Source organism: Polypterus senegalus, chromosome 4, assembly GCF_016835505.1.
Source record: "Polypterus senegalus isolate Bchr_013 chromosome 4, ASM1683550v1, whole genome shotgun sequence".
Taxonomy (NCBI): Eukaryota; Metazoa; Chordata; class Cladistia; order Polypteriformes; family Polypteridae; genus Polypterus; species Polypterus senegalus.
In genome coordinates, this window is record NC_053157.1 from 182302207 (window position 1) to 182327679 (window position 25473).

Sequence of the window (25473 nt, forward strand, 5' to 3'; positions counted from 1 at the left end):
TAACAACAGAGAGGCCAAAGGATGTGCTGCTTAGTTATTGCTGAAGCAATTTCTAAAGTACCATTGGTTATGACATAAATTTAAATTAGATGCTGACGAGCTGTATTTTGTCTGCAGTTAGTAAAAATTGCCCATAGAAGGGATATTTGCCTAAACTGATGATGGTCCTACACTTTAAATTCCTGGATAAAGGAATAAAAATGAAGGTCACCAAAGAACTAATTCAAGGGTGAAATAAAGATCAACGGTAATTTTAAAAATGAGAAGAGGATATGAAAATATTAAATGTATATATTTACTATAATTTTACCAGTTTTAGGTTTTTAGCCTTTAATCTGTACTTGTCTTACTGCTTACTGAGCACTTTTACATTAAGTATCTTTAAAATACCTAAATCAATTTATATACCATTGATTGATGTAAATTGACTGTTTCCTTTTTGTTAACACACTTGAGCTGAGTTGGAAACATTTAAAGGGATACACAGGTTCACTGACCAATTTTTTCTAGAGCTATTCAGTGCTGTATGGCTTTGTGTTTCTGAAATGTGAATCTTCTCACAAGCTTCTGCTTTTTAAAAGACTGAAAAAGCTTCCTTAAATTAACACTTGCACTGTGTTCCTTCTGTTTTTCTGAAGCTCTAATAATTTGTCCAGTCCCTGAAGGTGAGAAGCCTAGAACATGATGCAATTGCGGTGTTAGGTTTGTGCCACCCATTTCACTTGAGGCCAAACGCTCAGTAGTAAACTTCTGTTGTCATAAGATCTATTCCTGAAAGTTAGCTAGTCCAGATAATGATTCTTTTTGAATTATATTACATTTATTTATGCCAGATAGATAGATAGATAGATAGATAGATAGATAGATAGATAGATAGATAGATAGATAGATAGATAGATAGATACTTTATTAATCCCGTATTACTTAGAAGTCTTGATAGTGTTGACTGATGCAGTTTACCTGCACTCTCATTAAATTCTATGGGTCGTTCAAGGTGGTTGTGGTTCCTTCAGTGGCCTTCCTGTTTGAATGTTGAGTCCTCATTCTCTTCACAATTTCTATCACAATGTGATGAACCATTTCCTGTTTATTCACTCAACTGTCACCAAAGAGAGATCTAATCATTCTGATATCATAGTTTTGTATTATTTTACTATTCCATCCTTTTTTAGCAATTGCCTTTCTTTGCATTTATTTTAGTCTTCATTTTGATTCATCTGTTTCGGATTCACTGTGTGATCAAAGATTCCTGAATAGACTGGTGTTTTATACAGGGCGAGAGTTACTATATAAGACTTCATTTTCTTTCTTCTGGACTTTCTGGACATTTTTCTTAACCATGAGCCTTGCAGAAAAATTGTATAAGTTGTCTTGTGTGACTTTTTTTTACCAATGAACATTAAATGAAATTTACAAAACAAAATGCAAACCTTTCTGCCTGAAATGCATTTTAAATTCATACCAATTACATTTTCAGTCAGTGTGAATAATTTGTTTATTTTATCTCCTATAGGTTCCTTTAAGCACTTATAAAGCACCTAAAGTGCAACTGCAACTAGAAGAATCAAAGCTCAAAAACCGACAAAGGGCAGAGGTTGGTTTTGATTTTTTTAATTCACTGTAGAGTAACCATAGGTTAATAGTTAATATCAAAATAGTCTTTGATTAATTTACTCAGAATAGTGTCAAATGTTTTAAAGAGATAGATAAACTATGGTGAATCCTGAATAAAAAATTCACATGGCTACCTTTGATAATTTTTGACAACTTAAAAAAATAAAAATATCTGAGGAAAACATCCAGTTTAGCATGACCTTTGCTTTCACAAGGCATGTATTTCAAAGAATTTTTAATTAAGTATTGTCATATCATTGGCTGTTGTGCCTCTGGATGGAATTGGCAAATCACAAGGGCTAAAAGATTAAGGACCTAAAAATAAGACATAAACAAGAATTTTACAAGGGTCAAATCCAGGAAGTCAGACACCATGCAATAAAAACAAAATGACACTCAAACCAAAAGTCAAAAATCCACTATCCAGGAAGGTCTTGTGAATTCAATAAAGAAAGCACACTCAACACTTATTATCCACATTCTTGGATCTACACGACAGCCCAGAGTTGGCTTACATACGTGTATCATTGCAGCAATGACATCAGTCATCAGGACGCATAGTATGTAACAGGAAGGGAGTATGACAAGTGGTGAAAGTGCTTGGATATAAAATGACAACATTGACACTTTAGTTTCATGTCTAGTTCAGTCTATAGTCCTGGGGGTTCAATGAACTTGCCTGGTCTCCAGCTGTTAAAAACATATATAAGGAAACAATTGTAATGGATACCAGAATTTAAGTTCTTTAGGTCAGTGCCCATGCTAAATAAATCTTATTAGTAACAAATGGTAATTTTTGTAAATACCAACTAAGTTTTATCCCAAGTTCAAAATAGAATACTGTAGAAATAAAAGGCTATAGCTGTATCTGTCTTGAATAGAGAAGCACTGATATCTGTATTATAATATGTATAATTCAGCAGAACACTGAGTATCTGAACGTCTATCATCCAAATCTTCAATAATGTAAAGCACCACTACCAAATGTACAGAATCTGGTTGGAATGCACTGATTGTTGTGCACAAGTATAACTGTGGCCACTTAGTTAATCGATTTGTTTGCTATTATTTATCCGAAGATATGTGCAGTGTAGCTAGTGGTGATGTTATAGACTAGATTTGATGTTATTTTGGAAGAATTAAGTGGATGGATAGGACTGGTGAGCTTATTTGGGCTGAATAGCCAACTAGACTATTCTAATGTACTAATTGTGAATGAAACAGCGAAGTTTAATTTTCCATACAGTTTTGTGAAGTTTCCCCAAAAATTCATTTTGCAAGCAGTTACACAATTGCAAAATGTAAAACTCACCAAAATAACTGTTGGAGAGTTTTTAAAGTTGTTTCAGGTGAAAAGCAAGGAGAATTACTTTCTAAAGATTATCCCTAAACCGTGTTCTAAGAAAAAATCTAAAGTACATATTTTAAAAATAAACATTTCCAAGATTCATTAAACTCTTATTTTTGTGCAAAACTAGTCTTTCTTTATTTCTGTTTATGTTAAAATGTAATTTATAGTTATAATCATGTAATACAATTAGGTAAGTTCAGAACAAATAATACAGTAAATATTGTTTCTTCTAAATATTTTGGTTATTATTTACAAATCATTTCCTAAATCAATTCTACACTCACCTAAAGGATTATTAGGAACACCATACTAATACGGTGTTTGACCCCCTTTCGCCTTCAGAACTGCCTTAATTCTACGTGGCTTTGATTCAACAAGGTGCTGAAAGCATTCTTTAGAAATGTTGGCCCATATTGATAGGATAGCATCTTGCAGTTGATGGAGATTTGTGGGATGCACATCCAGGGCACGAAGCTCCCGTTCCACCACATCCCAAAGATGCTCTATTGGGTTGAGATCTGGTGACTGTGGGGGCCATTTTAGTACTGTGAACTCATTGTCATGTTCAAGAGACCAATTTGAAATGATTCGAGCTTTGTGACATGGTGCATTATCCTGCTGGAAGTAGCCATCAGAGGATGGGTACATGGTGGTCATGAAGGGATGGACATAGTCAGAAACAATGCTCAGGTAGCCTGTGGCATTTAAACGATGCCCAATTGGCACTAAGGGGCCTAAAATGTGCCAAGAAAACATCCCCCACACCATTACACCACCACCACTAGCCTGCACAGTGGTAACAAGGCATGATGGATCCATGTTCTCATTCTGTTTACGCCAAATTCTGACTCTACCATTTGAATGTCTCAACAGAAATCGAGACTCATCAGATCAGGCAACATTTTTCCAGTCTTCAACTGTCCAATTTTGGTGAGCTCGTGCAAATTGTAGCCTCTTTTTCCTATTTGTAGTGGAGATGAGTGGTACCCGGTGGGGTCTTCTGCTTTTGTAGCCCATCCGCCTCAAGGTTGTGCGTGTTGTGGCTTCACAAATGCTTTGCTGCATACCTCGGTTGTAACGAGTGGTTATTTCAGTCAAAGTTGCTCTTCTATCAGCTTGAATCAGTCGGCCCATTCTCTGACCTCTAGCATCAACAAGGCATTTTCTCCCACAGGACTGCTGCATACTGGATGTTTTTCCCTTTTCACACCATTCTTTGTAAACCCTAGAAATGGTTGTGCGTGAAAATCCCGGTAACTGAGCAGATTGTGAAATACTCAGACCGGCCCGTCTGGCACCAACAACCATGCCATGCTCAAAATTGCTTAAATCACCTTTCTTTCACATTCTGACATTCAGTTTGGAGTTCAGGAGATTGTCTTGACCAGGTCCACACCCCTAAATGCATTGAAGCAACTGCCATGTGATTGGTTGATTAGATAATTGCATTAATGAGAAATTGAACAGGTGTTCCTAATAATCCTTTAGGTGAGTGTATATTATAATACTTCATATTTCAAAATGCACTAGTAATAATGTTGCATACAATAATTCAATTATTCTCTGAATTACACAATGTTTCATATAACCAGGGTTTTCTCATATGTTTGATTATGCAAACTATTTGATTAACCAAACCAACCTTGGTCCCAGTTACTTCAGATAATCAATGTTCTAGTGCACTAGTAACTTATAATATGAAAACTGAAATGTTTCTTTTTGGTGAACACTGTTTTTTAGAAAAAAATAGTGCATTAAAATTTTAAGAAATATGGCATGACATTTTTAGTTAAAATGCCTTCTTTTTTGGAAACATTACTTTATTATTATGTAAGAGTACGCAGATCATAGGGAATATGAAACATTCTCAAAACAATTTAACCTATACACACAGATAATAACTGGCTACTGAATTTGAACCCAGGAAATTCAATTCATGAATTAACAACACTAACCAAAAATTGTAATTGCTTAATTATGAAAACTCTATAAGCAAGCTCGATAAGCGATCTTTAATCTTTAATGAATTACTTACAAAATGTTTTTTAAATGTCTCTACTATTGTATAGACTCTACTAAATTCTTAAAGAATAAATCCATGACTGATATGTTAGTAACACTACAGAACAGAGGCTGTCTAGGTGTATCAATTTAGTTACTCCTATGTAACAAGACGCTAACCAACACTTTGAGGGATCTTATTAAGACTTGACACCTGTAATCTATTGGTCAAGACAAATTCGGGGATTAACAAAGTATATCAAATAAAAAAAAATACAAAATTACTATGATGCAACAAGACTTCTGTATTACAGAACAGTAACGGATGTCCTATAGCAAACTCTTCTATGCCCTAATTTAGAGTACAGTGTTTTAATATGGTGTTAGACATCTTGGCACATTATTTACAATGAATGCTAAAGACAGGACACAAACACAGGCATAGCATACTGTATATGATTTTCGCTTGACAGCATGTCATTTGAATGTACATGCAAAGCCAAAGAGAAAGAGAGGAAATGCAAATTCTGCACACAACTCTGTCTTTAGCATATGTGTTTTTTGGGGGTTTTCAAATGTATAATTTATATTCTTGTACTGATCGAGACACATCCAAATTATTTTATTTATTTATCTATTTATTTACCATTGTTTGTTTATATTTTTGGCACATTTTATTTAGTTTAATGTTGTCATGTTAGTGTTAGTATGCACTCCCATTGCTATCACGCAAGTACCTTATTGTGACGTTATCGTAAAAGGGCTATTTGTTTGTTCTTGAATTTTTTGCTGGGCTTAGGATTATGTACCTTCATCATTCTGTCTTACCTACTGTAGTTTTTGAATATAAAGAATCTGAATATTTTATTATTTTTCTGGTCAATGGCCAACTTAAGGCTGCTAAAAATAATGCACATTTTGGAACATTGCTGTTTTGTTTTTCATGGGTGATATTATTTTTGCTGAATCTGTGCATTGGTTGTTAGCCTCACTGATACTGTCAAACGGCCAGAAGTTGCAATACATGACATCATTCAGGCAATGCTATAAAAGGTGGTGTCATAAACATTAAAATCATCCAAGATAATAGATTACTGAAAGTAAAACATTTAGTATATGGTTAGTGAATTAATTGTACTTGAATAGTTGGTTACATATCAGGCTTTGGTGAAAGGTTTAGTGCAATTATCAGTAACAACCCTTACTAAAAAAAAAAAAAAAACTTCCTATCTTCAGGTCTGTTTTCATTTCACTCTTTCATCATTGGTGCTTATTAAGAGCATAGCTGTAGTGTTTGTGGGAAATATTGCTCACTGCATGTTCTGGCTGACTGGAAAAAGGCAGAGAATCATTTAAATAATCATAGAAGATAAAGAAATAAAGATAAAAAGAATGTATCTTAAAAAACAAAACAAACAAAATACAAGCAGACTGCAAAACCAGGAGGAAGACAAAAACAAAGAGACTCAAAATAATAAGCAAAATTATTTCTTTATTACTAAGCACTCCTATTTAACAAGGAAGAGTGAAAAACAATAATTTCCAAAACATCTAACTTTAACTTCTCAGGTCAGAAATCAAAAGAATGGACAATAATATGAAATCAATTAATTTGTTTTTAATCGAAAATCATGGTATGCACACAGGGATAATTTGCTGAAAGTCCTCAAGTATGTGACAGCAATGGGGAGCTTCAACTAATAAGAAAGCAGCCTGCCATTCAGACAAATCTAAAATGGCAGTGCATAAGCCTGAGAGAATCCACATAGGTCATCATGAAAGTAATGTTGAAAAATGACAATACAAACCAAAATAAAGAACAAACTAATGGCAGAAGTATGTGTAGAGGTGATTAAAAAAACTTAACAGTGCTACGTCCTGTTTGCACATTGCTTGGAATATGAATCTACTGTAGCTTTGTGTCAGGAAACCAACAAGATTTTTAAAGGACAAATCAGGAAAGATTATGCAAAAGAAAAAAACTGTCAAAATCTGGAAATCGATAAGTGCCAAAACCACAAAGCGAAAGAGCAAAATGCCAGTGTGGTCAGAAGGACTAAACGACAGTCAGGAACCCAAGAGGTCAACTCAGAAAACGGGAAATATTCACAATAGGTTTAGCAAAGGTGTTTTTTTTTTATCTGCAGCTCGAATAAAGACATGACGAGAAGGGCAACTATTTAAACCCACTACTTCAGTTGCCAACAGGTGATGAATCCAGATGCCATGCTCCCCAGTGATGGGAAAGGTTACCCTGACAACTGGAGCAAACTATGCTGTACTCAGTGCACACGAGACAGCTGCCAGAAGAAATAAAATTCAAAAATGAAATAAGTCTAAGTGCTGTTAATCATTGAAATACAGATCAGTTCAAACACTGACAACTGTTTATTATATGACTACTAAAGTTCCCGTCATAAAACAAAACTAACAAAAATTATGCTGTGTTTATAAATGACTAGGCAGCCCTCAGCAAATAGATAGTTGTACTTCATGTGCAGAAACCTTTTCTCCAGTTTGACTAGCAAAGCTTCTTTATTCTTTCAGCAATTTGTCAATTGTTTCATTTGTTCTTCTTAGTTGCACATTGTGCTCATTATCTGTGCTTTGAAGATGGTGGACCATGAATTCCATTTCACTCAGTTTGAGTACCCCCACATCATAACCCTTAGTTCCTATTAAAGAAAGTTAGCAAATGTTTTATGAAACATATACAGAAATATATCTTCTAGCTTCATTAACCCTTAGGAACAATAAGGATTTCCTTTGACATCAGTATTACTGCTTTGAAGTTCTCCTGTTATACTCTTTATGAAAATCATTTTATTTTCACCCCTCTGGGCATGGTACCATTCGTTAGATATAATAAATACCCATACGTTATTACAAATTAAATGATGATAAATTTGGCAGGATTGTATAAAGGTTAGAGACTTGGCAGTCACTAAACTGACAGCCACCTAAAAGAAATTAAGCACCCTGACATCAAAGCTGACAGATTTGGGTAAGCTTATTAAAAAAAGAAAGTTGTTGCTCATTGACTCTCTAAGATGCAGGTGGCATTATGTACAGGAAACCTTCAAGTGATGTGCTCAGGGTGCATTTTTTAAATGCAGGACCATGGTAACTGTGAGGAGGAAAGTACAGTTGGGGATAGGAAAGATTTGCTGTAAAATGCTGATTCTGAGACAAAAAAGATTGAATGTGAACAAGATTCTTTAAAACATTAAGAGCGCAGCTGGAGTAAATGACCACAATAACTGCAGCTGTGCAGATGCAGAGGCATTTTTTTTCATTTTGCTTTCTATTCTATAGCATTAGCAAGTGGCTCTTACACATCATCTTATTAAATGCTCAAAAACGCTGCATGAGCCACCCAAGCTCGTATCTATTTCACTAAAGCTTGTACTGCAAAGGCCAAACGTGAATGACAAATTAACAACCAATCTTTTGAAAATGAAATACACCTATCATAAAGGAAATAAATTGTTTAAGGCACCAACAAAGAACCATATATTTACAATGCAATGCATTTGCAAGAACTATATATTTTAATAAAGTTTTGTGTATAGTAGGAGACATTTCAGTCTATAGGTAAATGATGTAATGATTTAACCTGTTTAAACCTACATCTTGTATTTTCATGTTTTCGTGTATATTGTGGTTTATTGGATGCTTGCATGGATGGTGCTATCCCTGAAATCTGCCATATAAAAGGAGGAGTAACATTTTGTCTTCTGAGTGACATAGTGGTTAGAGCTGCTACTGCACATCTATAGGCACATGGGCTAAAATCCCAGTCCAGTCACTATGTGTGCGAAGAGTCAGCATATCCACTCCTTGTCAGTGTGGACTTTTCTCTAAGTATGTGTTTTTTTTTTCATATCCCAAGGACATGCATGTAAACCACCCTAAATTTCCTCATTTGATTGTAAGAATGACTGGGACTCTATGGTAAAGTGGCATCCTTTCCAGAGTTGGTTCACGCCAGATGATACTCCCATTGACTCTGCCTCTCTGTCCATGAACTTGATCAGTTGTTTGTGGTATTTCTTTACTTTACAAGACCAAGCAATGAATTATCCCACTTTAAAGTGCTGTGGAAAGGCGCTGTTTGGTTTAGATATACTCTTCTGTTCTTTTTCAGACTAATTCAGTAAAGAAAGGTCTTGGAATTGAAGAGTCACTGCTTTCATTTAGCATAGGTAGATAGGTGGATTAAAGCCCTATTTTGTCACATCAAATTGTACAAGTTGTCACAAAGTATGTTCAATTAAGAATCTTAAAATTTCAATATATTTGTTGAAAAAAAGCCGTTATGCTTATTTCTATTTTTTTTTTCCTCAGGCAGGTTTGCTGGAAGCAAATATAAATCAGTTCAGATGTGCCAATTCAGAAAAGTCAGAGTATACAAAAGTAAGTATGATGACTCTTTGTATACATGAATTTTAAACTGTATTGAAAAATGCTTGGTTAGAAACTGAGCAGCTATACTAACTGTAAAGGCTGGCTGATGAATGAAATTCCTCCACTTTCAGCTACTATTGATTGAAATAAAACCATAAGGTGATGCTGATACAAGTATCCTGTAACATGCTTTAGAATGACACTACTTAAATGTGTGTATTTCAAAATGGCGGAATGAATTCTATTTTAAAAGGCCTCACGTATGAGCAGGTATAGGTAAACACTCGGGTTCATTGTACTGAGCCAGTTTAACATTACCAGTTTAACTAAATTGTTAATTTTTAGGTTGTAGGAGAAAACCAGAGGAGCAGAGAATACCAATGCATTGACATCAAATAAATAAAAAATACATCATTACATCCGTGTCAAAACTGAAAGTCTTCTTTTTTATTATTGTTTTTGACATATCACTCTCCATTTACTCTAGTCATTTGACCAGGTCCTGTCATTTCCCTCTTGGACTAAGGCAGAGGGCCATCTTTGCCATGGTTTATTGTAGCGTTACATATGTCCATACTGTCAGAGGTGGGCTTTGGGTGTCTCCTCGGTAATCTGCACTACTCTCCTGAAAAGATAAATGCCAAAACTGAAAGTACAAACATGCAAAAGAAGACTGCAAAAAACTAAGAATTGTCATTCTTTACATTTAAATAGTGCTTTTCTCACTACTCAAAGTGCTCACCACACAGGGAGAACCCAGGAAGCAAACCCACAAAATCCTTATTATAAAGTAGCAGCACTACCACTGTGCCACATTATGACATCTAGTTTAAAGGTGCCTAAAATGTACCTGGTATAAGATCCAACCTGTGTGCCCACCTTGCTTCATCACATGTTCTCTGAATGTTCTACACTATTATATATTAAAGAATTTGCCTATCTCTCAGTTAGCCTTGGATCAGACATCACTCTCAATTCTCTAACAACAATATTTGGAGCAACACCAGATGGAATAACAGAGTGAAATGAAAATATATTGTTATATCCAACATTGCAATGCTTACATGAAGACTCATTTTGCTTAACTGAAAGAATCCTAACCCACCCAGCCCCCATAGCTTAATTTGAAATTGATGTCCTACATGACCTTACGCTGGAAAAAAATTAAATTCTCCTTGTGAGGAAGAATGTGGTAATAATTTATTATTGGTATTTTAAAATAAGCATGTAACCTTTACTACAGTCTTAATAGATATGAGCTACTACATCACACTGGGCTCTTTTGTCATATAGTTGTCTAAATAAAGTAGGGGTAGGGGGTTGAGCATTCATGGGATTTTTTGGAACACAATATACTCTTATTAATTGCATCTTTGATAGTACTATGCTTCAAAGTTTGCACTTTAGTCTTTGAATAAAAAAAATAAAAGAATAGATGCTTTAAGGTTTTTCTATAGTACATGTTTTGCTCACATATTGCCAGACACTAAAATAAGCACAATAGGTAGCCCCTACTGTAAAGTTTCATCATCAATGATACGTTTTATTTGTTAAATAACAGTAACTGATTAGGAGATGCACCTTGGTAGCCCTTATTTTAAAGTGTTAATATGAAAATGATTGTACATCAGGGGGATCAGAAGCAGAGAGGGGGCTGACTTTGTCTTCCAAAGCCTAGGTCAATGAGAAAGAGTCATGTTTTTTGTTTGATCTCTAAAGAGGTCCTAATAATAAAGACAGTGTTATGTATGGATAGCCAGAGTAAAGTGGTCCGTTAAGCATTTATTTTACAGTACTTAACTATAATACTGTGATTTACAATATCCTCCATATCCAGTGTTTTATTACTGTAACTAGCAGGGAGTCATAGACAATGGGGACAAGAAGGTAAGCAAACCCTGCACCTGCCTAACCTCAGATTTTCATACAAGACTGATTTTTTTTTCTGATCACTATATCAATATAACTTGTTATGCTACAAATTGCACAATTGAGAGTATAGTTTTTTTTAATTTTTAAATATTTTTTCTTATTAACTGTAACGGATTTAATGTCTTACAGAAGAGAATCTCTCAGCTCATTCAGGAAGATGAATCAAAACTCAAATTTCATGGTCATCAAGCCAAAGAACTGCCAGCCTCACACAAGGTACAATGTTTTTCATTGTCTTGTTGCCTAGTAATTCAAGCTTGGATGTAAAAAGAATGAAGAAAGAAATATTGCAGATCCTTTTCATTCGGTGACACCATTGTCTAGCATTCCATTCCCTCTTCCCTATTATATGCCAGTTTTATCCTAGCAATATTCACAAGATGTGTAATAATTACTAATGCAGAATAATCAGCCTCTCTTTTTTTCCTATAACTGGTCTCCAAAACATGTACAGTGCAATCAAAGAGCTTATAGAGTTTTGTTAATTATATATTATCTTAATTTTATAGATGTTTCATTGACTTTGTTGTGATTTTTTAATTTAGCATTTACTTTGCACAAGTTCATTTGACAGATTGAAGACTTTATTATAATATCTTGTTGTCCATCTTGTTCTGAAATAATTGCAAGAAATGATTTTGTCAATAAACTTATAAATAATCCCTCCATTGTTTTGATCAGAGCAGGGTTTTCCAGCTCTGATCCTAGAGGGCCGCAGTGAGTGCAGGTTTTTGTTCTAGCCAGTCTTAAGTAGTAACAAGTTACTGCTGCTAATTTAAAATAGTACATATGCCTTAATTATGATTGATTTGTTTAATTGTTTTTTTTGTCTTAACCATCAGCCAAACAAAGAGTTACAAAGCAAACCAACAGATATCAAGCTAAATTAAAGGTCTCTAACAGTCCTCGACAGCAACCATTTTCGGTCCAGCCAATTTCCTATTTAGCTGTTAATGAAACACATTATTTAATTCTGTGGATGGTTAGTGTTTTCATTTCACAACACCATACATTTCCAAAACTAATCACCATCCAAATATTTTGTGGACCACAACAGATCAGCTTTTCTCAGACCTTCTTCTTGTCTAGTTTATTGAGATTTGATATGAAATTCACAAGTGCAAATGAGGTCAAAGTTAGCATGGTCATCTTTTGGCTGACTTTCCATCTCATTATTGTTTGGCTGCTTGTTAGAAAAGAAATGAAGCAATTGAAATGCATATCAATTAAAATCAAGGCAACCCAGCATGTTCCATTAACATTAGTATTTGGTTACTAATAAAAGTTGCTGGAATAAAAAACCTGCAGCCACTGCAACCCTCCAGGACCTGATTTTAACATCCCTGCATTTGAAATTCAATTTATATTAAGTGTGTCTTGGATTTTTGAAAACATTTCAGTTATAAAACTAATTTTGACCTCAGTGTGGCCCCTGTTAAACGCTTTTTTGCAGTCCAAATTATTATAAAAAGTCAGTAAACTGGCTAGGTGTGTAGATGAGGGTGATGTAGAATGTGCATCAGCCTGCCCAGTGGTGGGTGGGCATTGATCTAGGTATTCATCTTCTGTTGCTGCTGCATTTTAAATTAACCTGTGTGGGCAGTGGAAATCGCTTAGCCGCAATATGACTTACCTATTTGTTCTTTAATCAAAGTTAATTTGTCATCATTTTTGACATCAACAAGTGCACAGATCAGAGAGCAATTCAAAAGTTCTGTCAGTTATATGCATAGAAGAGTTACATACAGTACATACAATAGAATCAAACACTCCAGTCATGGGGCATACTCATTTCCAGAAAAGGCCCAGTGCTAATTAATATCCTTCTGTCCATCAATTCTGACACTTCCCAATATAAACTAATTGTTTATATAAATATTTTAATTACCCAAAGCTTGTAGAAAGTTGTTTGTTTAGTTTAATCTACTGCAAAACTCTTGCTGAAGATCCTGCACCATATTGTGTTTGGTTCATATTTATTAAATACAGTGGTGTGAAAAACTATTTGCCCCCTTCCTGATTTCTTATTCTTTTGCATGTTTGTCACACAAAATGTTTCTGATCATCAAACACATTTAACCATTAGTCAAATATAACACAAGTAAACACAAAATGCAGTTTTAAATGATGGTTTTTATTATTTAGGGAGAAAAAATCCAAACCTACATGGCCCTGTGTGAAAAAGTAATTGCCCCCTGAAACTAATAACTGGTTGGGCCACCCTTAGCAGCAATAACTGCAATCAAGCGTTTGCGATAACTTGCAATGAGTCTTTTACAGCGCTCTGGAGGAATTTTGGCCCACTCATCTTTGCAGAATTGTTGTAATTCAGCTTTATTTGAGGGTTTTCTAGCATGAACCGCCTTTTTAAGGTCATGCCATAGCATCTCAATTGGATTCAGGTCAGGACTTTGACTAGGCCACTCCAAAGTCTTTATTTTGTTTTTCTTCAGCCATTCAGAGGTGGATTTGCTGGTGTGTTTTGGGTCATTGTCCTGTTGCAGCACACAAGATAGCTTCAGCTTGAGTTGACGAACAGATGGCCAGACATTCTCCTTCAGGATTTTTTTGGTAGACAGTAGAATTCATGGTTCCATCTATCACAGCAAGCCTTCCAGGTCCTGAAGCAGCAAAACAACCCCAGACCATCACACTACCACCACCATATTTTACTGTTGGAATGATGTTCTTTTTCTGAAATGCTGTGTTCCTTTTACGCCAGATGTAACGGGACATTTGCCTTCCAAAAAGTTCAACTTTTGTCTCATCAGTCCACAAGGTATTTTCCCAAAAGTCTTGGCAATCATTGAGATGTTTCTTAGCAAAATTGAGACGAGCCCTAATGTTCTTTTTGCTTAACAGTGGTTTGCGTCTTGGAAATCTGCCATGCAGGCCTTTTTTGCCCAGTCTCTTTCTTATGGTGGAGTCGTGAACACTGACCTTAATTGAGGTAAGTGAGGCCTGCAGTTCTTTAGACGTTGTCCTGGGGTCTTTTGTGACCTCTCGGATGAGTCGTCTCTGCGCTCTTGGGGTAATTTTGGTCGGCCGGCCACTCCTGGGAAGGTTCACCACTGTTCCATGTTTTTGCCATTTGTGGATAATGGCTCTCACTGTGGTTCGCTGGAGTCCCAAAGCTTTAGAAATGGCTTTATAACCTTTACCAGACTGATAGATCTCAATTGCTTCTGTTCTCATTTGTTCCTGAATTTCTTTGGATCTTGGCATGATGTCTAGCTTTTGAGGTGCTTTTGGTCTACTTCTCTGTGTCAGGCAGCTCCTATTTAAGTGATTTCTTGATTGAAACAGGTGTGGCAGTAATCAGGCCTGTGGGTGGCTACGGAAATTGAACTCAGGTGTGATACACCACAGTTAGGTTATTTTTTAACAAGGGGGCAATTACTTTTTCACACAGGGCCGTGTAGGTTTGGATTTTTTCTCCTAAATAATAAAAACCATCATTTAAAAACTGCATTTTGTGTTTACTTGTGTTATATTTGACTAATATTTAAATGTGTTTGATGATCAGAAACATTTTGTGTGACAAACATGCAAAAGAATAACAAATCAGGAAGGGGGCAAATAGTTTTTCACACCACTGTATGTACTATAAAACCAAGGTCTGACATAAGATCTGGACTTAGAAGTTGAATGATCTAAAGCTGCATATCTGGTTTTCCACACATGTCAAATCAATCTACTGACATCACAGATAAGGAGTTTGCGCTTTCATTCATGGTCTATAGCTGATCATGTTTTCCCTTTCACCTCCATGCCTGTTAGGGGATGATGCTAAAATGTGTGCTAACATTCATTCCTGTCTCAAACTTAAATGGATCTTCTCTTGTGCTATGCTTGGAATAGCATTTTTACACATGCAAGGGGGGATGTTAATTGCTTAATCACCACACCTTTGTAAAATTATCTGGTTTTAACACCAGAGTTAAATTTCTCATTTATCCAAGTGTTTCCTTTATTTTGTCACTTGCCAATATATCCATATGAGACATTTTTGCCATTAAGGCTTTCTTAAATTGTTATAGGCCCCACATCCAGTTGCAGCCGAAACTAGCCAAGAAACATTTTAAAATAAAATATATTTCCTCAGTTATTTTGCTAAGTTGCTCTATCATATATTAATTTATAGTGCTAACATCTGACCAGGCTTCATCCAAAGTGTGAAATCCAAGCAAAATGACAGTTGTCCAAAGACTGAAGCAGTGATCCTGCTTAGAAATCAGTGTGTTGGGGATGATCACTTATCATTAGATTCCCATATCCCAGGTGATAAGTGACTGGTCAGAACAATGTCACAGAGGCATGAAGACGTGCAGAAGTTCTTATAAAAATTCTCAAATGTACCAAAAGAACTGATTGCCTTCTAGTTGTATAGTGCCTCAGAGACAGAGTGGATTAAGAAACTTATTTTTGACACGGTTGATGCTATCAGATAAATGGCATCTGCTAACGAGAGAGAACCCTGGGGATGGCTCATGTTCCAGTCTTGTAGGCTGTAAGAGACTGAGGCAGGATTACACATCTTTGGAGATCAAGTTATTACTGTATGTGCTGACAGACAACAAGAACAGTTCAAGGAGAAAACGGGCATCTTTAGTTGGTCTGTAGATAAAACCTACTGAGCATCAGATCATTTTCTCTTACTCCAGTGACCTTTCATTGTGTTTCAACAGAATGAAAATTTCCCAATTCGCCTCAACACCACAGCTATCCTGAGGGAAAAAGCATTCTACAACCGCCGGGTTGAACAGGAGCTGCAAAAGTAAGCATCTGCTCTTTTCTTTTTGGAGGAAATATATTTACATGGATCCACTTACATGTTCTCTTGCAGGTACTGGCAAGAAATGAAATGTATTTCCATTTTAAAACTGTACTGAATTATATGGATTAAAATTAAAGGCAATACCCTTTAATTTAACACTGTCAGAGTCTATAAAGCTGAGTACAGCTTCATCTCCAACAGCACATCTCCAATATTCTGCGTATTAGGAATATAGGTAAAAATGTAAGAGATCTTCAGATTTGCCATTTATCAGTCAGATCATGACTCATCTACTGTGTGTTGCATATACTATAAACAGGCGTTTATAGTGGTAAACTATTAACTTTGTGGTAAATTATTTGATCATTCAGGGCTTGTGTGAATGAAATACAAATATGCAGATGAAGGGTTGGGATCCTGAAGGTAAACACAATTTAATGACCAGCAAATAAAAAAAATGGTTCCGACTTGTTATGCTAGCTTTCATAGCTTGTGGTTCACTTCTTGTTATGCAGCACTTTGTTTCCCTTAGAAGCAAGTTGTAAAATAATCCCTAACTTCTGGCAATGTGGTGCTTTATAAGAGGAATCGGAACAGGGAGGGGCTTGCAGATGCAGGATGGTATTGATTCACTGTTCATCTAGCGAGTTCTCCTCCACTCTAAGGACGAAAATAGAAACCGCATTAGTAATTGTGTATTATCATTATCCTTTGGCTCGTTTTCCCCTTTACTAAAACCTGTGAGACACTCACTATGGCTGCTAAGATGTTATGCAAATTATATAAATAAAAAGAGAAACATCGGAGACACTAAACCACATGATCATATCTGTGATGTATTGACATACTGTTGTGGCTGTAAGTGATCAGTAGAGCACTGGAAGATCGTCAGAGAAACTAAACAACCTGAAAAAGGTTTGTAAGTTTAGGTACCCATTAAAAGTATCCCTGGTTTCGATCCTTTCCTCATTTTTTGACACTGTTTTCATCTCTGATCCTTTCTTCCTTTGCTCAGTGGCGTGCCAATTAGGTGTCTAATAGTGGCAGAACAATGGGAGGTCTAAAACTATGAAGAATCCTTCCAAAAATTCAACAGAATGAAATTGTTTATTTGTTATTTCTGTAATATTGACTTAATTAACTGGAACAAAATTCCTTATTAAATTCAATAAACAATTCAGAAATTTACTAACAATAATACATTAAACAAAGAAACTTCTTGTAAAACTTGAAATTAACAACAAAAAAAGTTCAGTGATGCAAAACTTGAAACGGTGATGGGCTCCAGAAAGAAGATCCACATGCCAGAACTCACCCTTGGCAGCCTGACGGCTAACTCCACAGGTAGACTTCAGCATACAAAGGCCTAAACTGTGTTTTGAAATTCAGAATTCTCAAAAAAGTATTTATATCTTCCAAAATACACCACAAAATACCTCTCTGGGGAAAGGAATCTGTCAAACCTGTGGTTTGAGAGACAAATCCAACAAGGAATCTTTAGAAATGAAGAATTTATTTTCAATTAAAAAGCAGAACTAAAATGGTAGTAGTACAGAAAGGTATACCTTAAAGGGCAACCCTCAGCAAGCAGGTCCAAATCTGAAATCCAAACATTTGAAAACCAGAGACAGAAACAACCAATCCAGGAACCAGAAGGACTCAATACCTGTAAAAATGCACTCTTTCAACATTAATGAACCACTGAAGAATCGAACCTCCAGTTTCATATATAAATGCTAAGGGCGATCCTTGAGCAGTGATGCCAAGATGGCCTTGCCTCTTGGGGTTCCAGTTGCAAACCACAATGAATTGAAGAAAAAATACATAAAAATATAGTACTTACAAATGAAATAATTAAATAACACAATATCAAAGTAAAACATAATTTGACATAAAGACAAACCGAAAGCAGAATTATCAATGGAAACTTAAAAAACAACAAAATATCAAACAAACAAGAAGTCAACTTGAGCCAGTGCAATGACCCTAAACATAACCCTGTCCAGCAAGGCATATCCAAAAACATTAATCTAAACACACAAGCTAGGCACACAAACCAGAAGAAACCTTAATAGCACCTGTCTCACAAGAGACAAGCGCTATTAACATATACTTATATACTATACTCTGTCTCATAAGAGGTGACTTCAGCTAGACTGTACTTAATAACTTGCACTTGGTAGCAAAAATCAAAGATTTCCAAAGAATGAGAATCTAAAAGGGAGGTGACTGAAAGCACAATGAACAAATTGTTACTAATATCAGAGTGGAGAGCTATGGCCATCTGAAGTCTTTTATAGTACTTATAGGTGAGTGCAGCTCCAATGACTGCAGCATTTGAGAAGGACCTGATTGTGTTTGAGGCCCCTATCTTGTCGGCTCTGAACCAGATTAAAGACAATTAATAAAAACAATTAACAAATGAAAATGCAAAAAAAAAACCAAAAAAACAAAAGCAAATAGAAAAGAAGTGAGCCTAGGAACAAGGCACAAATGCAGTCCCTATTATAGAGAACCCCATTTGTTAATATTGTAAGAGAAACTTCTGGCTTCTGTATTTGATTTCTATTTTTTACTGGAATTGACCTTAAAAGGACAATTAAAATAATGTCTCAAATAAAAATTGTAGCAATTAATTAATGTCATTACTAAGCCTTTTAAATGTAGCCAACTGTTTCTAGGCAACCATCATTTTATATTTTCCAGTCAAAACTGCTTTGACATCCATGGCAGTTTGAGTTCATTTTCTGTAAAAAAAAAATCTTTCAAATGGAATTAGTTAAGAACAAAAAATGCTTCAAAACTTTATTGAATATGTGAAATATATTTGAAAAATGGAAGAAATCACCAAATCACTGTCAGAAAGATCTCTTTCATCAATGCCCCATTCATCTTCACTTGTAAGCTCTAATGTTGGTTTTGTTGTTTATACAATTTACACTTTCAAGCTTTGAGGTACTAAAATCAGTACAGAGAAAATAAAGGAAAAATAGAAGTACAAAAAACAGAAAGTAAAATAGGATTCAACCCCAAGTATTTTATCATTTAAAATAATTTTCTAACAATGGTTCACTTAATGCATTCACTTTCCTTCAGCATCTCCTGGTGTGTTAGTGGGGCAACAGGCTGAACTTAGGAGGTCAGATGTTTCCTTTTCTAGCAATGATCTCCACGTCCAGCGAGGGAATGTCTTGATATTCCTAGGTCAAATAAACTCTCCAGTGTGCTGTTAGCCTTGGCCCTCCTTTTCACTAATTTCCTAAAGGTGACTCAGGTAGGATTTCACAACCCATTCACCATTCTAAGGTGAAACTCCAGGTAGGAGAATTGTTTGCATACATTAGTTAAATTAGCTGGTTAAATAATTGTAAAAACATTGTCATTTCAAGCTATCAACACATTAGCTGTAAAAATAAGTGGGAAACTTAAGCAGGTTGCATTAATTAAAGCTGTGTACCTTAGCTGGAACAAGTACATATAATTTAAAAAAATAATGCCATTAGAATGTTATCTAGGCCATATTAGGAAATCTTGTTAATAATCTTTGTGCCGTTTAGTTGTTAAATAAAACCCTGTGTAATGTTTTTTCCCCTAACATCACTTACAAAATAATTTAAAAATTTTCTTCGGAAAGTGGGTATTGTTTTGCTAAGAATTCTTCACTTATTCAGTGACTGAAATGGTTTAAAGCAGAAAGTCTGCAATGTTTATCCTAACACGATTAAATTTAGTTAAGTATCTTTTGAATTCAAAGTTTTCAATTTTTTATTCAGAATTGAAAAGCTTCTGGAGGGAGCGCGAGACCCCTCAGAGTTTCTGGAATGGCAGAGACAGATGAGAGAGATCGACATGGAGCAAGAGTTAGCAGAGGTGGAGCGGAGACGCCTAGAAGGAAAACTAAGTCACGAAGAGGCAGTTCTGGCTCGTCATAAAATCATGGAGGACAACAAAAAGAAGGCCATCGTAAAGAAGGAGGAAGTAAGTTAATTACTGAGGCTTTTGTTTAACATTTTTTGTTTTCAAATTCAGTTATCCACTATAACAATACAAGCATCATGATTAACTAAAATATTTAGATGTTTAAGTACTGCTATGTCTCCTCCGGGACTTTAAAATATTCTTTGTCCAGTACACACTTTTTTCTGTAAATTGTAGGGGATACAGTTTGAGGCTAAACCAGTTTTCATCCATTGTTAATCCTTTCTAATTCCGTTTATGGTCAAGTGGCCAGAGTCTTTCCTGACAACATTGGAAAAATAACGTGGGCAAGATGTTATTAAATCATAAGATGTATTCACTCCCACACTCTCAGTCAATTATATTGGGCAGTTGAGTTGACTGGATTTGTAATTGTTTTGTTTCTGTGTATTCAACTGCGCGCAAGAACTTTGAATTAATTAAGGTATATTTTTTTAATATAGACACCATTATGGGCATAAAAACCTGGGTATGGCTGGAGAGCAGTTTACAACAGCGGAAGAAAAGTGATGATAAATTTATTTTAAACATCCAATGTGAAAGAGTTAATTGAGGTTTACTTTTCATTTCATTGCTTTATGCTCCTGTTCGTTCAACATTAGTTTTCTGCTGAGGAACATATATTTCAGTACTTCTGTTTCACTAGAAATGCTCACAAGAAAGGGATAATATATGTTAAAATCAGTGAGAGGAAGAATGGAATTGTGGCATCATCTAAAGTCACTGGTATCAGTTGGGTAGTGTAGTCATTGTGTAGTGAGAGGGTTTGGGACTTTTGGTGTTTACATTCATTTTTTGGTTGTCCACTATAGTGTTACATTTTATTTCTGAGTGGCAGAGATGCAATCAAGTTTAAAGGGTATATCCTTATAATTGTCAAACAAAGTGGGTGTCAGTACACAGAAGACATTAAACCAGAACCCTAAAGCTAAAACAAAACCCGAATCAAAGCCTAGACGAATGCAAAGTTCAAAGACCATATAATGCTTTCAGAAAAAGATCATATTAAACAGAATTTCAGTCTTTCTGTGAATAGTTACATTTGAAACAACAGGTTATGTGTGACTCCATCTTTTATTGGGGCAATTTGATGACATTACAGGCTGTAAACTACCACGATTAGCAAAAGAAGTTGTTTCTACAGATAGTTTGATGGTGCCCATGTAAGCCTGCATACAGAATTGCAGTACAAATGGAAAAATGCAAAATGGGGCAAGAGAGTACATTCTTCCGTTCTAAATTTTTGCCTCCCTTACAGTTTAGTTTCTTCAGCTTAATAACTTACTACTAACTACCCAAGGTCTGTTCGATATGCATCATTGGCCTTGTGATTATATTCTGCTGTTATGTACCATACTAGTCTTGAAGAAGCTCAGATTATTCAACAAACATTCAAAAATCTTCTCAATACTTAGTGTTTATTGTTCTACCTATTGTCATATTTTATTTTTTGGAATGTTAAGTCTTTATGATTCACACAGTTTATGTTTACTGCAATTCTTCCAAAATCTATAACCCAATAACTAAGAGATGACTAACTAATAAAGTTACTCATCACAGAGCGCAATATGTGCACTCTGTCTATATGTTTATGTTCTTGAGGTTTAATTTTACTGACCTCACATGCACATAGTCAATGACATTGATCAGCAAGTTCAAAGTTCACTTTTCACTTTGTTTTGAAATGTATTCATTTTTGGTATATTACATCTATCTTTGATAATGAATCTATCAACTATAAAGGTAGACCAAACATGAATCAAAATTCTCCAAATGAACTGAGCAATATTGATATTTCTGGTAAACAGAAACGCAATACTTACTATGAGGTATCCTTCACATTTAAAAACATAACAATGTTTCAAAATCAAAAATGTTTTCTGTTATCCAGAAGTATTGTATTAAACAGAAATGGAACATATAGGTTAACAGATTAATGTTTTTTGACGAAACATCTACATGCTAACATTTCAAGTCACTTTCAAACCCTCTTAATCCAGACCAGGGTCTTGGGTTGGGAGGTTAGGGCTGGAGGTTATCACAGCTTGCATATAGCATGTTATTCTTTACAGTGAACATAGATATGTTTAAGTTCTCCAATTCCTGTTTATTCCATGCAGATTTTCATCAGAGATCTTGCCATCTGTTTTTTTCTTCTGATGATGTACAAGTGGAATTAATTAAAGCCTTATTCTTTCTTTGTCAATCTTTCTCCGTATTTTCTCTTTAGACAGCAGAGTTGATGCAGCGCTATGCCGAAAAGCGCATGGCCAACCAGAAGGAGATGAAGGAGCTCGTAAAGCAGGTAGCACAAGGCCACAAGAATGCCAAGCAAGCCAAAGTCATCATCCAGGAATGCAAGCATAAAATAGGTAATACACTGTGAAATGAACAGTCAGTCTCGACACACACAAAAAGGTTTGGAGCAGCCACTCATATATTGTCCCTGACTGCAAAAAGGTTTAGAATGAGCACTCATGTGCACTGAATTGAGTCCTGAACTGAACTGAATTACTCGTCAAAACATGGCAGCTTTAGATAGATAGATAGATAGATAGATAGATAGATAGATAGATAGATAGATAGATACTTTATTAATCCCAAGGGGAAATTCACATAATCCAGCAGCAGTATACTGATACAAAGAAACAATATTAAATTAAATAGTAATAAAAATGAAAAGAATTAAAATAAAATTAATGTCTTTAAAGGTCATGACCAGAAGTGACATTGCAGAACCGGAAGTGGCATTCCTCTGGGTGCCGGAACCAGAAGTGACATTCTTCTGGGCCACAGAAGTAACATCCTTTGGGGCACCAGAACCGGAAGTGATGTCTTTACGGGTGAATCAGGCAGATGTTCCTGTTTTTTGTCTGTAGAAACAACAGAAGAGGGTTTAATGCACCCTGCCACCCCCTGGCCTGGAGTGGAATTACCTTAACTTGGTACATAGAGCTCCCTTCTACTTGCACGTGTGTGACAACAGATAGAATTAGAAAATGAAATGAAAAAACAGTCAAGACACATTTGAAAATTGCAAATTTAACCAAGCAAAATAAATGTATATAGTATGTAATACATTATTATCAGTACAGCAAGCATCACAAGATTAGGTTTTTAGGGTAATAGGATACTTTGCATAATTAAATGATTAAAAAATATTAAGAGTTTGCTTTGGGGAGCCATTTAGCTGTAAAGGGGATTTGGTGCCATAAGGGACATTCTGTGGCTAAGGTCTCCTAGACAGTGAGGTCGATCCCATCTTATTTTAGATAGTTTGTGAAGTTGTCTTTAACCTGCTTTCTCTGACTACCCTGGGCTCTATGATCTTGGCTTAGCTGGAAATAGAGGGCACATCTCAAGGCTTTATAATGCAGTAGAATATCCAGTGGTGTTGGTTCTGCATGATCATTGTTTCAATGTGCATTAATCTTGTGCCATTCAGGACACAACTAGAATTGGTAAAGTGACCCCCCAGATGATATGGAGAATAATTTAGTAATAGTGCTGATGAAATCTCTCAACAGTAGGTAACCCAAATCTCCCTACTGTACAAGACAGTTTTGACACATTTCACCTTATAAACCTTTACCTTGACCTCCTTCTTGATATTATAGTCCTGAAGGACCTGACACCAGGAAAGCTAAATCTGTGCTGAATTTCCTTCTTGATGGTTGCCTTTTGAAATAACTGCAAAGGTATGTAGAGTCATTAACAACATCCAGGGCTTCTACAAAAATGGTGATTGGTGGAGCCGAGTTACCTCGCCAGGGATGTCTTGAAGATCTTAGCTTTACTTTTGATGAGGAACAATCATTAAGTTCGTCGTGGGCAGACTCACACATAGAATTGGTCCTAAATGAATTTGAGAAATTGTAAGTTTCCAAATGTGATAACTGTAAAAACAAACAAAGGCCCATTAGTCGAAAAAAGGTTGGGAGTGTTAGCCAGTAACTCTGATTAAATGAAGTTATCGTGAAAACCATTTAAAAGAAAAATACCCACAAGGGTGCGGACAGAAATAGAATTTGCTGAGGATTATAGGTGGCTTCTTCAGATGTGGGTCCTTAAATGAATGCCCACTTGCTTTGGAATCTTTATAGTACTGACACAGAAAGGACAGCGCTTTATGGTGGAATCAGAATCTGGTCCAGTGATCTGCCAACGGAAAAGGAGATGGTATTGGTGACAGTGCCCCCTCTCTGCTTGGGATGGTATTGCTTACCTTTTTATGGAGCTATGAAGATATCCCTTAATCACAAGTGCTTGACATAACCCATATGTTTTTTGAATGTGGGAGAAAAGCTGGAATAGCTGGAGAAAATTATAGATGTACCGAGAATATGCAAACTACACAATGACAGTGTGAATAAAGAACTCTGAAGCAGTGAGATAGATGCGCTAACAATTGTGCCACCTAGGAAGCTAGTTTTAAAAGACACCTGCAATAAATTTTATTTTGAATATATGTACATTTTTATGCATATATTGTTTCTGATATTAAGAATGGTGATTTTGTGTTTTGTGTAACTGTTACTTTTGAAATGTTTAAAGTGCTCGGAGTTGTAGATGGATGTTTGACATATTAAAAATATATTAAACTGAACTGAAATAGAAGGCCCAAGTACTTTTTAATATGACCACATTATAAATGAGAAACTTTATTTCAGTTACCTGCTGCATAGGGAGGGACCTTGTGTAATTAAGCACATTATGTGCCACAGTAAATCCTTTTAGAAAAATAAAGTGGCTAAAGGGCCCTTTCCCCACTATGAATGATGTCGTTACTGCTAGTATTTATTTTTATTCTAATAGGCATGCAGAAAATTAAACAAATGCCAATTCCTTGTAACATTTTGTTTCAGTGCAAGAAGTAACCGAAGAAAGCCGGGAGCTTCTCAGGCAGGCCCTGGAGAGAGCAGAGGCTGAGCTGTGTAGAAAATTAGAACTTATTCGGCAGATACGAGCAATGGAGTCTATACCGTTTATACGGCATAAGTTTGTGGACCACACTCAGGTAAATAAATAATATTTAAAAGACTGGGAAATAACATTTATGCTATGTAGCAAATGCAAATTCTAATTTGATCAGCTTGATGAGTAAATGTACCCTCTGTCGTCCATAAGTCAAGCACTAAAAATTGACATACTGTATAGTGGTAGATGGGTTACTGCAATAGTGAAAAGTTGCTTGGGAGTTAATGTGGCCCAAGGTTGATCATCGTGTAGGTGTGTGATTTTCAGTTATCTCAATACATGCAATCTGGGGAACTAGGAGCTGGGCAAGAGGGTTTTAGAGGAAACATCAAAAGTATTTCACAACTCAAAGACAGACCTGCTCTATAGATGTCCATGAATCAGAGCTAGCAGAGTGTCTGCCACCAAAACCCAATGTAAGGAGCCTCTTACATTC

The 25473-nt window shown here is 35.7% G+C and overlaps 1 protein-coding gene across 3 annotated transcripts in view; it reads left to right on the top strand.

Moving 5' to 3' along the window:
- cfap99 (cilia and flagella associated protein 99) overlaps positions 1-25473 on the top strand; it is a 96242-nt gene that overhangs the window by 58920 nt on the left and 11849 nt on the right. For all 3 annotated transcript variants that reach the window (XM_039751735.1, XM_039751733.1, XM_039751734.1), the window contains exons 7-13: positions 1514-1594; positions 9314-9382; positions 11435-11521; positions 15994-16082; positions 19856-20060; positions 22291-22432; positions 24926-25077. In XM_039751735.1, the coding sequence (XP_039607669.1) occupies positions 1514-1594; positions 9314-9382; positions 11435-11521; positions 15994-16082; positions 19856-20060; positions 22291-22432; positions 24926-25077 (825 nt within the window). The remainder of the gene's footprint in view (positions 1-1513; positions 1595-9313; positions 9383-11434; positions 11522-15993; positions 16083-19855; positions 20061-22290; positions 22433-24925; positions 25078-25473) is intronic.